Raw genomic sequence first — 13,524 nt, forward strand, 5'->3', positions numbered from 1 at the left:
CTGCACGAAACCAAGAAATTTCTGACGAAGAAATTTGAGATGAAAGATCTTGGTGATGCCTCTTTTGTATTAGGTATACAGATACTTAGAGATCGTTCTCAAGGTATCCTTAGGTTGTCACAAAAGAGCTATATTGATAAGGTGTTGAGTAGATTCGGCATGAAAGATAGTAAACTAGGAGACACACCCGTCGCTAAAGGAGACAAGTTTAGTCTCAAACAGTGCCCTAAAAATGATCTTGAAAGAACAGAGATACAGAAAATTCCCTATGCCTCAGTAATAGGGAGTTTAATGTACGCTCGAGTTTGTACTCGTCCCGACATAGCATTTATAGTAGGAATTCTGGGCAGATATTTGAGTAATCCGGGTATGCAACATTGGAAGGCAGCCAAACGTGTGATGCGTTATTTGAGGAGAACAAAAGACTACATGCTTACTTATCGGAGATCAGACCGTTTAGAGATCATTGGGTTCTCTGACTCTGACTTTGCCGGATGCCAAGATAGCAGACGCTCCACATCAGGCTACATCTTTATGTTGGGTGAAGGAGCTATCTCATGGAAGTTTGCTAAGCAGACTCTTATAGCTTCTTCAATCATGGCTGCGGAGTTCATTGCTTGTTTTGAGGCATCCAACCACGGAATATGGTTGCGAAACTTTGTCACTGGGCTGCGAGTGGTAGATATCTTTGACAGACCATTAAAGATTTACTGTGACAATAACTCGGTGGTACTTTATTCCAACAACAACAGGAGCTCGACAAAGTCAAAGTTTATTGACATCAAGTTTCTAGTTGTTAAGGAGAGAGTTCAAAATAAACAGATTTCTATAGAACATATAGGGACGGACTCTATGCTAGCAGACCCATTAACCAAGGGTTTACCGCCTAAGGTCTTTCATGAGCACACTGCTCATATGGGCGTTATTTATGAGGATACCTTGGTTTAGTAGGAGTCATTTTTTGTACTATATGATTGCTTTAGACATTGAGTTATTTGATTTTTTAATAAAATTGATTGCTTATTATTTTATTTATGAACTTGCTTGTATTTTTCTATGTGCAATGTTCACATTGCATTAAGGACTATGGAAAGATCTCACTAAAGACTAAAGAAGGACCAGTTGGAAATAGGAATGTTTGAGATCATATTGCATGTAATTTCCATGCTACTCATCCATATTTGATCTATGTCATTGAGTGTATTAGTGTGGTGATCATCGTGGTTTAGTCACGAATGTAATGTGATGAAAGTCGCGGTAGTTCCATTATTAATATATACGATGGTTCCATTATTAATAGTATACAGATGCGCGCCTAAAAAATTGTGGTATAATTGTTTCAGGAATGATATGTAACCCAAGTGGGAGATTGTTAGGAAATTCACATTTCCTATTCTAATTTGGGTAACATATTTATTATGCAATTATATTTTCTATTATTAATGGAATGGGCTGAAATTAAGTGATCTAATTTTGTTAAGCCCATTAAGGAATGGGTCATGGATATGGGCTATGAATATGGGCCAATTGAGTAGATACCATAGGGAATTATGGGAACCCTATATAAAGACACACAACATGGTTATGGTCCCCAATATACTAAATCACACACAGTTTCCCTTCTCCCCATCCGGAAGAGAGACGAAGGTCCCATTGAGGAATAAGGCGATTTAGTTGAGGAAGACCATATCCGTTCTTATCGTTCGTCATAGAGATTCCGCATCAGAAGGCAAAATTTACGGAATAGATCCAGGTATGTTTTCAATTCTAATATTCTAACATGTTGTAAATTCTGAATTAGAATTTACTATTACGGAGTTCAACAAGAACAATTTGCAATGAAGTGATCCACCATCAAGAAAAAATCGGTGTTAGGCAGGAGTTTTTAGTGAAAGGAAAAAAAACATAGGATGGAGGAGGCTCCGATGATGAGGATCAGAGCAACAAGAGTTGTTGGGCTTATTAGAGGAGACGGAGAATAGCTGCCTCTGGCCGAGAAAAGAGAAGGCTTGATTCTGCCAGCTTCTTCGGATGGCGGCATTAGATAAAAAAACAACAGTAGTAAAGAAAACTGGGTATCACGATATGAGAGAACCAAGCACGAGACGAAAGAAAAAAATATTTTCTAACCCTACATTTGAGAATAAAACTTGAAAAACCACAGTTGGAGTCCTGAAAATCAAAGCTCCGATACCATGCTGATAGGGTTTAATGGGCCGGGTTGCATTGTATTGGGCCCATGGGCTGTTATGTAATAAGCTTGACCTAAGATCAGAAACAGCAACCATATATCCCTCTCGTCCGAATAGTGCGGAAACAGAGATTGGGAAAAAACTTTCTTCATCCATCGTCACCTCCCTCGGCTTTGAATTCTTCGACCTTGGGCCCCTCCTTCTGGATTTCCTCCGCTGAATTGGCGTCAGAGACAGCGAACGCCTCCTCCAAAGCCTTGGAATCGCAAACGGTGCAGTTCTCAGGTGGGAGAGGGATCTCTGCGGTGTTGGCGTTTAGACCATTGGGCTTGCTCGCACATCCTCCCCAACCCCCCCAGTTCGTCGTCCAGAGCCGAGACAGGAGCCAAAAAGGAATTTCCAAAATCAGATCGTTTCTATGGCTGGCATATTCTATTTGGCTTTGCTGTTTGCGGAAGATGCCAGTGGCAAGAGAAAACTTCCTGAAATACTTCCAACTGAATATGAGCCAAAAATTTCCGTTTCAGTGACTTCCAAATACTTTGTTGCCTTTACAAGATAAACTGGGGTTTTATGAAGAAACAACAGTAACATGATTTCTGCCGGTGTCAACTAAGGCCAGTAATTGGAGGTGTTGCAACCCACCCGAACTTGCATTGTGTTGGAGTTGTGCATACCAGTCATAGCATGAAGTGAAGTAGCAGGTGCATCCTATTCGGCCTCAACACTGTCGCCACTGGTTGAACTTCCTCTGTGTCATCGAAGACCTCCAAACAGAATAACCTCTTGCATAGGTGACCCTGGACATATTGTTCATCACAGTTATAACAAAGGCCCTTGGCCAGCCGCTATTCCATCTCTTGCCTGGACAGTTTTTTAATGTATGGAGCTGATGACGTGGAGGGTGAAATGTCTGCACGGGGTGCTGAATTTGGCCTAGGGCGTGTAGTCCCTGAATAGGAAGAGGGGGCATTGGTGGGCACCCTGTTTGGCCAAGAGGGTTTTCTGACCAGGGACTCTTTGAGGACGTGCTGTTTAGCATCAATTATCCTGGCCAAGTTCATAGCGTGGTCCACGTCTCGAGGGTCATGTAATTCTACTTCAAGATGCAGGGCCTCAGTCAAGCCACCAGTAAAGAGATGAACATACTACAAGGGGCTGACAAAGCTACTGGCTCGGGCCAAGCGTTCCTGAAAGTGCTTTTGGTACAATTCAATAACTCCCGTCTGTTTTAAATTCACCAAATCACCCAAAAGATTACTACGGGTGGGAGGACCAAACCTCAACATGCAAGATTTTTTAAATAAATCCCAATCTTGAACCAGATGTTCATTCTTAAACTGGTGGAACCATAGAAGCGCTTCATCGAGCATATGGTATGCGGGTAACTGGACCCGGTCATCCGCAAGTGTTCTTGGATTGTAAAAGAACTAGTCACATCGGTGTAACCAAATCAAGGGGTCTGTAGACCCATCAAATGTCGAAAAATCCAATTTAATGTACCTTGGTACCGAATTAGGGGCATGTGCGTGGGGTCCCATTATGGGATGTGGGGGGTGCAGCTGTGGTGGTGGTGGTGGTGGTGGGGGGTGGTGATGATGGTGCTCGGCCGGAGGATTGTAGCTTCCGGGCCGGCGGCGGCCCTCGAACCACACCTTCATCCAATCGCCAGAGGATTTGCTGGACATAATCATTCAAGGCGGCCATTGCCGATTGAAGGTCAGCAGTGTGTTGGCGATTATCTATAATGGGTTGATGTTGTGCCTCTGACCTTTGACGTTGTTCCTCTATAAGTTGACGTAAATCCTCTGGGGAAGAGGAATCCCCAAGGGTGGACCTGTCTGATACTAAGATTTTGAGATCTTCCCAGGCCATGGATCTCGTCACCCTTCTTCCTTCTCTTCCCTCCAGATTTGCCCTTGACGTGGGAAGCAGATTTCGATGTTTGGAACGTGGAATGGTGAAAGCGAATTGAACCTTGAAGGAGGCTCGACCTGAACCTCAGGAGGGAAAATCCGACCTCTAACTTTCTACTTGATTCAATGTTTAATCTTCATTAAGCCTTTCTCCCCTATAAATAGGATTAGGGACGTGAATGACAAACCTGACCCATGAGTTACTAAGTTTACGAAAATTACAATCAAACCAACTCGAACCAAAACCAACATACATAAAAAGGAAAATTCCATAATTTAATTTCTACGCCTGTTTATTACCCGGGATGCTATGGAGTCCATAACATAGAGCAAGATCTACAAGAGCAAAATGCTTTAGGGTTCGTTTAGCCATACTCTCATGATCAAACACATAAGATTCTGAGCTGCTATTGCTCTTGACTGTGGCTAAAAATTCTTGTTTTAGGTGAAGAGCAATGCTTTCTGAGGACTGTCCGTGTGGCATGAACAACATCTGGATCTGCAATTGGCATCATGTCCATGCGCTCCCCCTCACCCGGTAGTGTCATTGCCTTTCCAATAAATTCTTTGTCCAAGTTAGAATCACAGAGGATGCGTTTCAACCCATCCACAAATTTTGGGTTCAAAGTCAATTCTTTGTTTTCTTGGGAATCAGTAACATGGTTCAGCATCAGTTTCCTTGCCAATAGTTGTCCTGCCTCCCAACGATTGAATTCATTTGAATCGTAGGCAAGAAGGAAAAATAAATCGCTGTCAGTAAGATCAGAATCAAGACGTATAGGAGCACAAAAACCCCTCAATATAGAAGGTATAGGCCGCTCGAATATATCAGGAAATACAAATTCTTCGTCCTTCTTAGTAACTCGAAGAACTGTAGTGGAGACAGGCTGACCATCAACAGTCACGATTTGAAGTAAACCATTATGATATACTGACATGAGAGGAATGTCTTTTCCATTTGAATTGAGGAGGCCAACTGCCACAGGTATAAACATGGGCTCTTTCACTGGTTGACCAGGTGTTGATGGGACCTCTAGGCTGAACTTGAAGGAAAAAGTCCGGGCCTCGGGGTTGTATGAGGAGGTAACCATCACCTTGGGTGTTCCAGCTTGGGAGTACCCTAGTAAAAAAAGTTCAAAATCTGCACCATTCGCATCTCTCATTGCAGCAAAAAAATCTACGCAGGTTACTGCCTGACTATTATGCCTATGGAAATAGAAATCCATACCCTTCCAAAACCCAGCACCTCCAAGCAAAGTTTTGTACATTCTGACAACCTCTGCTCCCTTTTCTATTGTGGATTTCTCATTACTAAACACATGGAACCCCAAAAATAAAGCCCCACATTTTCCATATGACAACGAACCCACGCACAGGGATGCTCATCAACAGCAAAACATTGCCCCCCAAAAAAAATTTCAGCAGTCCCCATAAATTCTATGAATTCCGGCTTATCCAGAAAAAATTATCTTGAAATTCATACACCCAAGCCGGAATTTTGTCAAAAAGGTTTTGTTTATCTGCCTTACGGAACAGAAAACCCCTCTGTTTCTCAGCCCCACGAAACACCCTCAACGCAATTCTAGAGTTGTTTTCCAAAGTATTTATGGATTGGAGGCGAAGTTGGTAGAAAATTGTCTTAGGAACTCATCCCAAAATTCGTTCCAGTCCTTTTTCCGCTGGAATGCCGAGAGCGAGAGTGAAAGTGAGATACTGACTTGTTCCCGACGTTGAACAACAACCCTTTGGGTCTTGGCCGTTTGGAATTTTTCCCTCTCGACGGTGAACGACAGACCTTGAGGGTGTCTAGTACAGGTTGCTTGCCGTGAGCCTCATTGGTGTGATTTCGGAAATTGACGTCCTTGCTCGAAGATTGCACTTGTCCCCAATTTCTGATTTGAGGCCGCACCCAAATTTCCCCTGACCGCCGAAGTTGTGGCATAATACCCTTCCAATTTTCCCAAACCTTGGTCCCCGCCGTCTGATTTCAGAAGTTCGGGGAGTTTTATCGAGACAGAGAGCTCTCAGATTTCCTGCGTCTTCTGTTCAGGAAGACGTATGGCGTCTAGTGGAAAAGGGTTTGGTGTTGAACCCCATTCCGTATTTTTCGACAAAGGAATTTTTGAGTCCCCAATTTTGGATTTCACCGTCGCTGGAGAGACAGAGGGTTCTCTGAGTTCTTGCGTCTCCTACCTGTCCGAGACAGCATTTCGAGCAACTGCAGTAGCGAGTTTCTATATCGCAGCAATGAGTTTAGTTCCTGTGACCTTTTCTACAGCAACAAATTTCTCTATTGCACGCCATCTTTCGTCAAATGCTCGACACCATGCACGCGTTTCTTCCGATTGAACGCGCATGACACTCCATTTTTCTCGGGACATAGAATGACTTATTGTGTTCCCGCTCTGATACCAGCTATTATGGTCCCGGATCTGACACATGGATTCGTATGGAGAAAGACGAAGATCAAGCCAAAGAAAAGCTTGAAAACCCTATGTTTGTTAAGGAGAACGCACACCCCTGAACTCGTTGAGGAGAACTCAAAACCTTGTTGAACCTAAAATTAATCCTTCCCTTTCTCATTACTCTTACCCCTTAAATAGGGTTCACTTTTACATGGTTTAAGATAAAATATTACAAAAATACCCATATAAATGAAATATTTCAAAAATACCCATGTGGCCTAAAACTGAAATAAAATAAAGTAAATTAAAAAAATAATTAAAATAATAATGTTACTGCGTACATAACACAACTGTAATGTCTTGGGCCCATATAACACGAACCAAAATAATTCTTGTAATATTGACTCATGAAATAATCTAATGCACATATATGTACCAAATAATATACAGACCAAGGAATAATCTGTCAATTCTTCAAAAATAATAAACCAGCCAAAGAAAAAATTTATCGAGTCGTGCCAAAATATGTATAAACTTGGGCACATATAGCAAGGTAGAAAATAAGAGGCCCAAGTCAGGTTGACCCGAACCCGAGTTGGTTCGAGTTGACTCGGTCTGGCCAGAACCAAAACCCTCGGTTGCTAGTGCGCTGGCTCGCTGTCCGAGTTGACTCGGGCGAGTCCGAGTCTGGCTGCGCTAAACCCGGCGCTGATTATTTCGTGTTTCCTAACTTAAGAAATATGAAATATTTCAACATTGCGTCATCTTCTTCCCCTCGCGAATGGAAACAGAGAAACAGAGCGGAACAGCAACGGGAAACTTTACGGAATAAACCAGAGAGCTGCTTTCCAGAAAATCTTTCCCAAGATAGCCTTGCAGTAGCAGGAACTCGGATGACCTTCTGAGACGTTCTGCCAACCAACAAAATGGCAGCAGCAGTCATCTTCTTCCCGGACGCCGACGCTGTAATGGATTCTCGGTAGAAAGAGTCCATAACCGATGGCGGAGAGATTGTAGCAACAGCCAGAGAAAGAAACTCCAGTGAAGAGACAACCAAAATTTCAGCAGAGACTGAATACCAGCGCAGCAAGCTTTTTGACCTATGAAAAAACTCCCGTCATCGGAAGAACAAAGATGAAGATAGCCGCATATTTGTCCTCTAGAAAAGGTCACATAGCGGCAATGAAGATGATAAATCAGCAATAAAAAAAAAATTCTGGATGCTGGCTGACAGAGGTTCTCTTTCTCTCTTCCGTAGCTTGTCTCTGTTCTTGGCTTGCCAAGAAATAAACAGAAAGAAACTATGTCTCGGATGAGGATGCCGCACCATTGGCCACGAAACTCAACGAAAGCGACGCCTTGATAAGGCCAAGGAAGGATGATATGGATTCAAAAAACTAATCTCTGCCATGTACGAGAAGCAGAACCTGAGAACTTACTGACACTGAATGGAGCAGGATAGCAGTAATTTAAAATACCAGTAGTAGAGAACAAAATCTAAGACCAATTATAGCAACTATAAAGAGACATAGACACAGGAAAATAAAAAAATGGGTTTCAGCAATTCTGAAACTATACTACGAGTTCTGAAAATCAAAGATATGATATCATGTTGATTTTCAAGACTCTATGAATTTAGCTCATGGAGAAAAAGGGAGAGAAACCCATTGGGAGAAAACTGGAGGAAGAAGTGTTATGGACTTATTCCTAACCCTCCCTCTGAAGCTCTATTTATAAATTTATGAAACTACTTTATTACAATAATACCCTTGAACATAGGGTTTAGGGTTTAGAGTTTTAACCCTAGAACTTTAACTTAATTACACCAATGCCATCTCTATGAGACAATTCTTTATTTACCATCCTACCATCTTGTATGTGGGCCTATGGGCCTTCTTTTGATATGTGGGCCTTGAACCCGTCTTCTATATCTCTTGGATGCATGGGTCTTCCTTGGTCTTATGGGCTTGCGCTCATCTTCTAATACACTTGGATATGTGAGCTTCCTTGGTCGTGTGGGTTTGGGCCATTTCTTCCAACAAATCAGAGTACATGAACCTCTATTTATAATAGAGGAAGGTAGTAAAGTCCAATTACAATAAAACTACCTTTGTCCCAATTATACCCAAACTCTAACACTTAAAGATAAGTCCTAACGTAGTTAAATAACTCAATATAAATAGAAGACAAACATAATTCAAACTAGAACTATTCTAGGACGTGACCATAAGATAAAGATGCCAGCTCGTACATCTTTGTTAGTTCTTTTTGATATTCCAACAAGCTTGTGGGTATCTTTGTGAGTCATTCTTGATCTTCCAACTTATGTGATAAGGATGCCAGCTCGTGGTAATCATGGTGGGTCCTACTTCTTATGTGTTTGGGCCCATCTTGCAATACTCTTAGATATGTGGGCCTTCCTTGGTCGTGTGGGCTTGGGTCCATATTCCAATAAAGTTTTTCTCTTTCACATGAAGAACTCTTCACTTGCTTAACCTCTCTTTTTTTTTTCCCTTTTCTCTCTTCTCATCCTTACCCTAGGGCACTGTCTCTCCTCTTTCTTTTTTCTCCCTGTTTCTTCTTGCTCGTGATTTCAGAAAAGGGATCCTCAATTCAACAGAAACTAAAAGAAAAGATATTCTTTCATAAAATAAAAATGAAGGAGCTACATTTTCTTCTCAAATTGAGTTTCTTCCATATAGACAAAATGATTCAAAAATAGAAAAGAGTTCATATCTATCTTTCATTAAAAATAACCAAGTGACTCGAGTACAATTACCTACAAAAAATCACAAAGTATTTTCATTTTGATAGATCTCCAAAGATCCGAATGGACTAACAAAAGAAGGATAAAACTAACTTCCTCAAATTGAGAAGTTAAAGGAACTTCCACGATGTTTGCTACTCATATACTTTACATGGCAAAGATGAAATTGACTTTAAGGAATAAACTAGTGACTATAAGGTGTTCAAGGAAGCATGCCCCAACCGATTGATGAAGCATACATTGCTTAAATGAGAGTTGAATCTATGAAATAAAGACCTTCTTTTTCATGGGCGTCACCAATCACCTACTTGGGCTAGCTATCATGAAAAATACAATCAGAAGGGTGAGATGTGAAGCCCTTAGGAACAAGCCAGGCTTTTAACCAATCAGCTGAGCCTTCAAGATTATGCTTGATTGTAAAAATCCATCTACATCCCACATGTGTTTTGCCATAGGGTAAAGAAGTCAAGTCCCACATATGATTATGATCTATAGTTGTTATTTCTTCTCTCTTTTCAACTCTGCATCTTGGATGATTCATAGGTTCAATATGAGCCCTTTGAATAGACATAGAAGAAAAGGAAGAAAAAAAGGTGTAACACTTTTAGGAGAGTCGGTGAGTAGAAATAAAATTAGACATGGGATGGGATGTTGAGGCATTGGAAAGAATGCATAACTGAATCTCTTTTTAATAGCTATGGGATGACTATCTGTTATTGACTCTATAGCATCACGAGTTACCAACAGGCGTAGGAATTAATGAATGTGTTTTTCAATTTCCATGTAATTGTTTCTTGGTTTGGTTTTGTCTTTGGTTTGGGTTGGTTTAGCATTTATTGGTTTGAACCATTGACCCAAGAGGTCTTTAGGGTTTTGGACGTCCTCCACCCTATTTAAGGGGATGGCTAGGGTAATGAAGATTATCAATTGAGTTCACTTTAGTTAACGTAATTTAGATAAACAGGTCAAGAGCTCTTTCAAGCTCTCTTCCGTTTTCCCCCAATTCTCCTTTCCGAAATTCAATTCCCTTCAACCCCTCATTCCATCTCAACGTCAAGCAAGGTAATGGAAGGAAGAGAAGAGAGGAGGGTGACAAGATCCATGGCTCGTGAGGATCCTAACAACGTGGTATCAAACAGGTCCACCCTCGGTGATTCCTCTTCTCCAGAGGACATACGTCAAGTCCTTTCAGAACTTCAACAACGATCCACTCTTCAAGGTACTGAAATTTCTCACATCAATACTACCTTACAAACTGTGGAATCATCTCTACAAACCATCCTCCGACAACTTGCTGCACTTCAAGCACCAACAGCAACCAATTTTCAACCACAACCAGTTCCCCACCAACATTTCACGCCACCACCAAATCCACCCCTGCGCCAACCAATGGGTTCAATGACCACTCACGCACAAGGACCATCAACGGTCCCCAGGTACTTTAAACTTAATTTTCCTACATATGATGGCTCTAAAGATCCTTTACTGTGGTTCACAAAATGTGAACAATTCTTCTATCATCAACAAACGGTGGAAATGGACAAGGTTACTTTGGCCGCCTACCACATGCTCGATAGCGCTCATGTGGTTCCATCACTACCGAAATGTCCTTTCCATTCAGGATTGGCTACACTTTAAACATGCTTGCCAATTGAGGTTCGGACCTCCAGCTAGCAGCAACCCAGTGGGGGAATTGATCAACTACAAACAGACCAGCACCTTAGAAGTTTACCAAAAAACGTTCCAAGAAAGGTTGGCCAGAGCTAGTGAATTTGTTCCTCCTCACCTACATGTTCAGATTTTTAATGCTGGATTGACAGAGGCAGTCAGATTGGAAGTGGAATTACTTGGTCCGACAAATTTGGACTCAGCAATGAATTATGCCAGAGCTGTGGAACACAAACAGAGAGTTCTAAAAGAGTCTTTACAAAGAAAACCATTTTGGCAAAGCAGAATACAGGGTACTACATCTGGTCCACGTTTTGGGTCTTCTGCCCCTAACCGAGCAGATCAGGCTACTAGTGTGCCTCCACACTCTATGCCACGTAAATTTTTGACTAAACAGGAAATAGACGCTCGAAAGGCAAAGGGCCTATGTTTTAATTGTGACGAACAATTCCTGCCCGGACATACCTGTAAACGTTTATTCAGTATTGAATTGTTGGAAGAAGATTCAGAAGAGCTTCTTGAAAATGAAATTGTTGAAGAGGTACAACAGGAAGCAGAGCTCTCCCTCCATGCCATGCATGGCCTGCGTAGTTCTAATACCATGCAGGTAAAGGCCAGGTTACATCATCTCATGCTACTTGCTTTAGTTGATTCGGACAGCACACATAATTTTATCAGTGAACCAGCCGCGCAACAATTGGGATTGGAAATTCAACAGCAAAGGGGACTCTCAGTTTCAGTGGCCAATGGGGCCAAAATTGCTAGTGTGGGGTTATGTGCTAACACCCCTTTCACCATTGAGGGGCATTCCTTTCAGGCAGATTTACTAGTCATTCCATTGGCTGGATTTGATTTGGTGCTCGGGGTCAAATGGCTCCAGTTATTAGGACCGATATTATGGGACTTTCAGGCTCGGACTATGACATTTTCAGCACCACAGGGCCATATTACATTACAAGGCATTGTGGCACAGGTCACTAACGCACTTCACACTTTGCATATTCAACACACGGGTGATTATCAGTTAGCTCCTTTACTTATAGCATTTGCGGATTTATTTAATGACCCTACAGGTCTACCACCAGTGCGTCATTGCGATCACCGCATTCGTTTAAAGTTGGGAACTGATCCAGTAGTGGTGCGGCCTTATCGTTACCCGCATATCCAGAAAGATGAAATAGAACGACAGTGCATGCATATGCTCGCTCAGGGTGTGATCCAGCCCAGTCGATCTCCTTTCTCCTCACCAGTGTTACTGGTACGTAAAAAAGATAAATCTTGGAGATTTTGTGTCGACTATAGGCAACTCAACTTGCACACAGTTAAGGACAAGTTCCCCATTCCAGTCGTGGACGAGTTGCTGGATGAGTTACATGGTGCCACGATTTTTACAAAATTAGATTTGAAATCGGGCTATCATCAAATACGAGTTCACCAGGCGGATGTGAAGAAGACTGCCTTCCGCACACATCACGATCATTTCGAGTTCCTCGTCATGCCCTTCGGTCTCTCCAATGCACCATCCACCTTTCAGGCCCTCATGAATGAGGTCTTTTCATCACTTCTGCGCCACTATGTGTTAGTCTTTTTTGATGACATTCTGGTCTACAGCAAAAATTGGGAAGAACATCTCCACCACCTCCATCAGGTATTTACCATTCTACGGTCTCATCATTTGGTTTTGAATAAATCGAAATGTTCTATGGGTACATCTGAGGTGGCATATTTGGGCCACGTCATATCAGCTATGGGCGTGAAAGTTGACTAGAGCAAGATACAGGCAGTTACAGATTGGCCGGTTCCCACCTCCACCACAGCATTGAAGGGATTTTTGGGCTTTGCGGGATATTATAGAAAATTTATCCAATCTTATGGCCAGATAGCAGCACCACTCAACAACCTGCTAAAAAAAAATGCCTTCCACTGGTCTTCTTCAGCAGAACAGGCCTTTAACCTGTTAAAGGAGGCCTTAGCCTCAGTGCCAGTCCTACAATTACCAAACTTTGAGGCAGAATTTGTGGTGGAATGTGATGCCTCCGGGGGAGGTATAGGGGCAGTGTTACAACAATTGGGACACCCCATTGCTTATTTCAGCCGTCAGTTGGGACAACACTACCATAAGTTAGCTGCATATGAGAGGGAATTGATTGGGTTAGCCAAGGCTGTCCAACATTGGTGACCTTATCTTTGGGGACGACCGTTTCTCATTCGTACAGATCATTGCAGCCTCAAGTATCTTCTTGAACAGCGCCTCACCACATCCCCACAGCAGCATTGGTTAACTAAACTCATGGGCTTCGATTTTACGGTTCATTATAAGCTAGGTAGTTCGAATTTGGGGGCTGGTGCCTTATCACATCGGGATATTTCCGCCACTCAAATTTATGCTATCAGTCACCCACGTGCACTGCTATTAGATTCTATTCATGAGGAAGTAAATCAATATCCGGATCTCATGTCTTTATATCAGGATATTCAACAGGGGACAACTGCTCCTCATTGGACGATTCAGGATCGTCTCATTCTCTACAAAAACATGATCTTTTTGCATAATACATCCCCACTTCTTCACACCA

General features: G+C 42.2%; 1 protein-coding gene across 1 annotated transcript; it reads right to left on the reverse strand.

Annotated features, from left to right (window-relative positions):
* Positions 1–4,515: 4,515 nt before the first annotated feature.
* Positions 4,516–5,376, reverse strand: LOC137952589 (puromycin-sensitive aminopeptidase-like). The gene has a single exon (XM_068799667.1). The coding sequence runs from the start codon at positions 5,374–5,376 to the stop codon at positions 4,516–4,518; it is 861 nt and encodes a 286-aa protein (XP_068655768.1).
* Between the last annotated feature and the right edge of the window lie 8,148 nt (positions 5,377–13,524).

Source organism: Aristolochia californica, unplaced genomic scaffold (genome assembly GCF_029961685.1).
Source record: "Aristolochia californica isolate CCGP_79_NKW_82.1479 unplaced genomic scaffold, dmAriCali1.0.hap1 SCAF_16, whole genome shotgun sequence".
In the NCBI taxonomy this organism is placed as follows: Eukaryota; Viridiplantae; Streptophyta; class Magnoliopsida; order Piperales; family Aristolochiaceae; genus Aristolochia; species Aristolochia californica.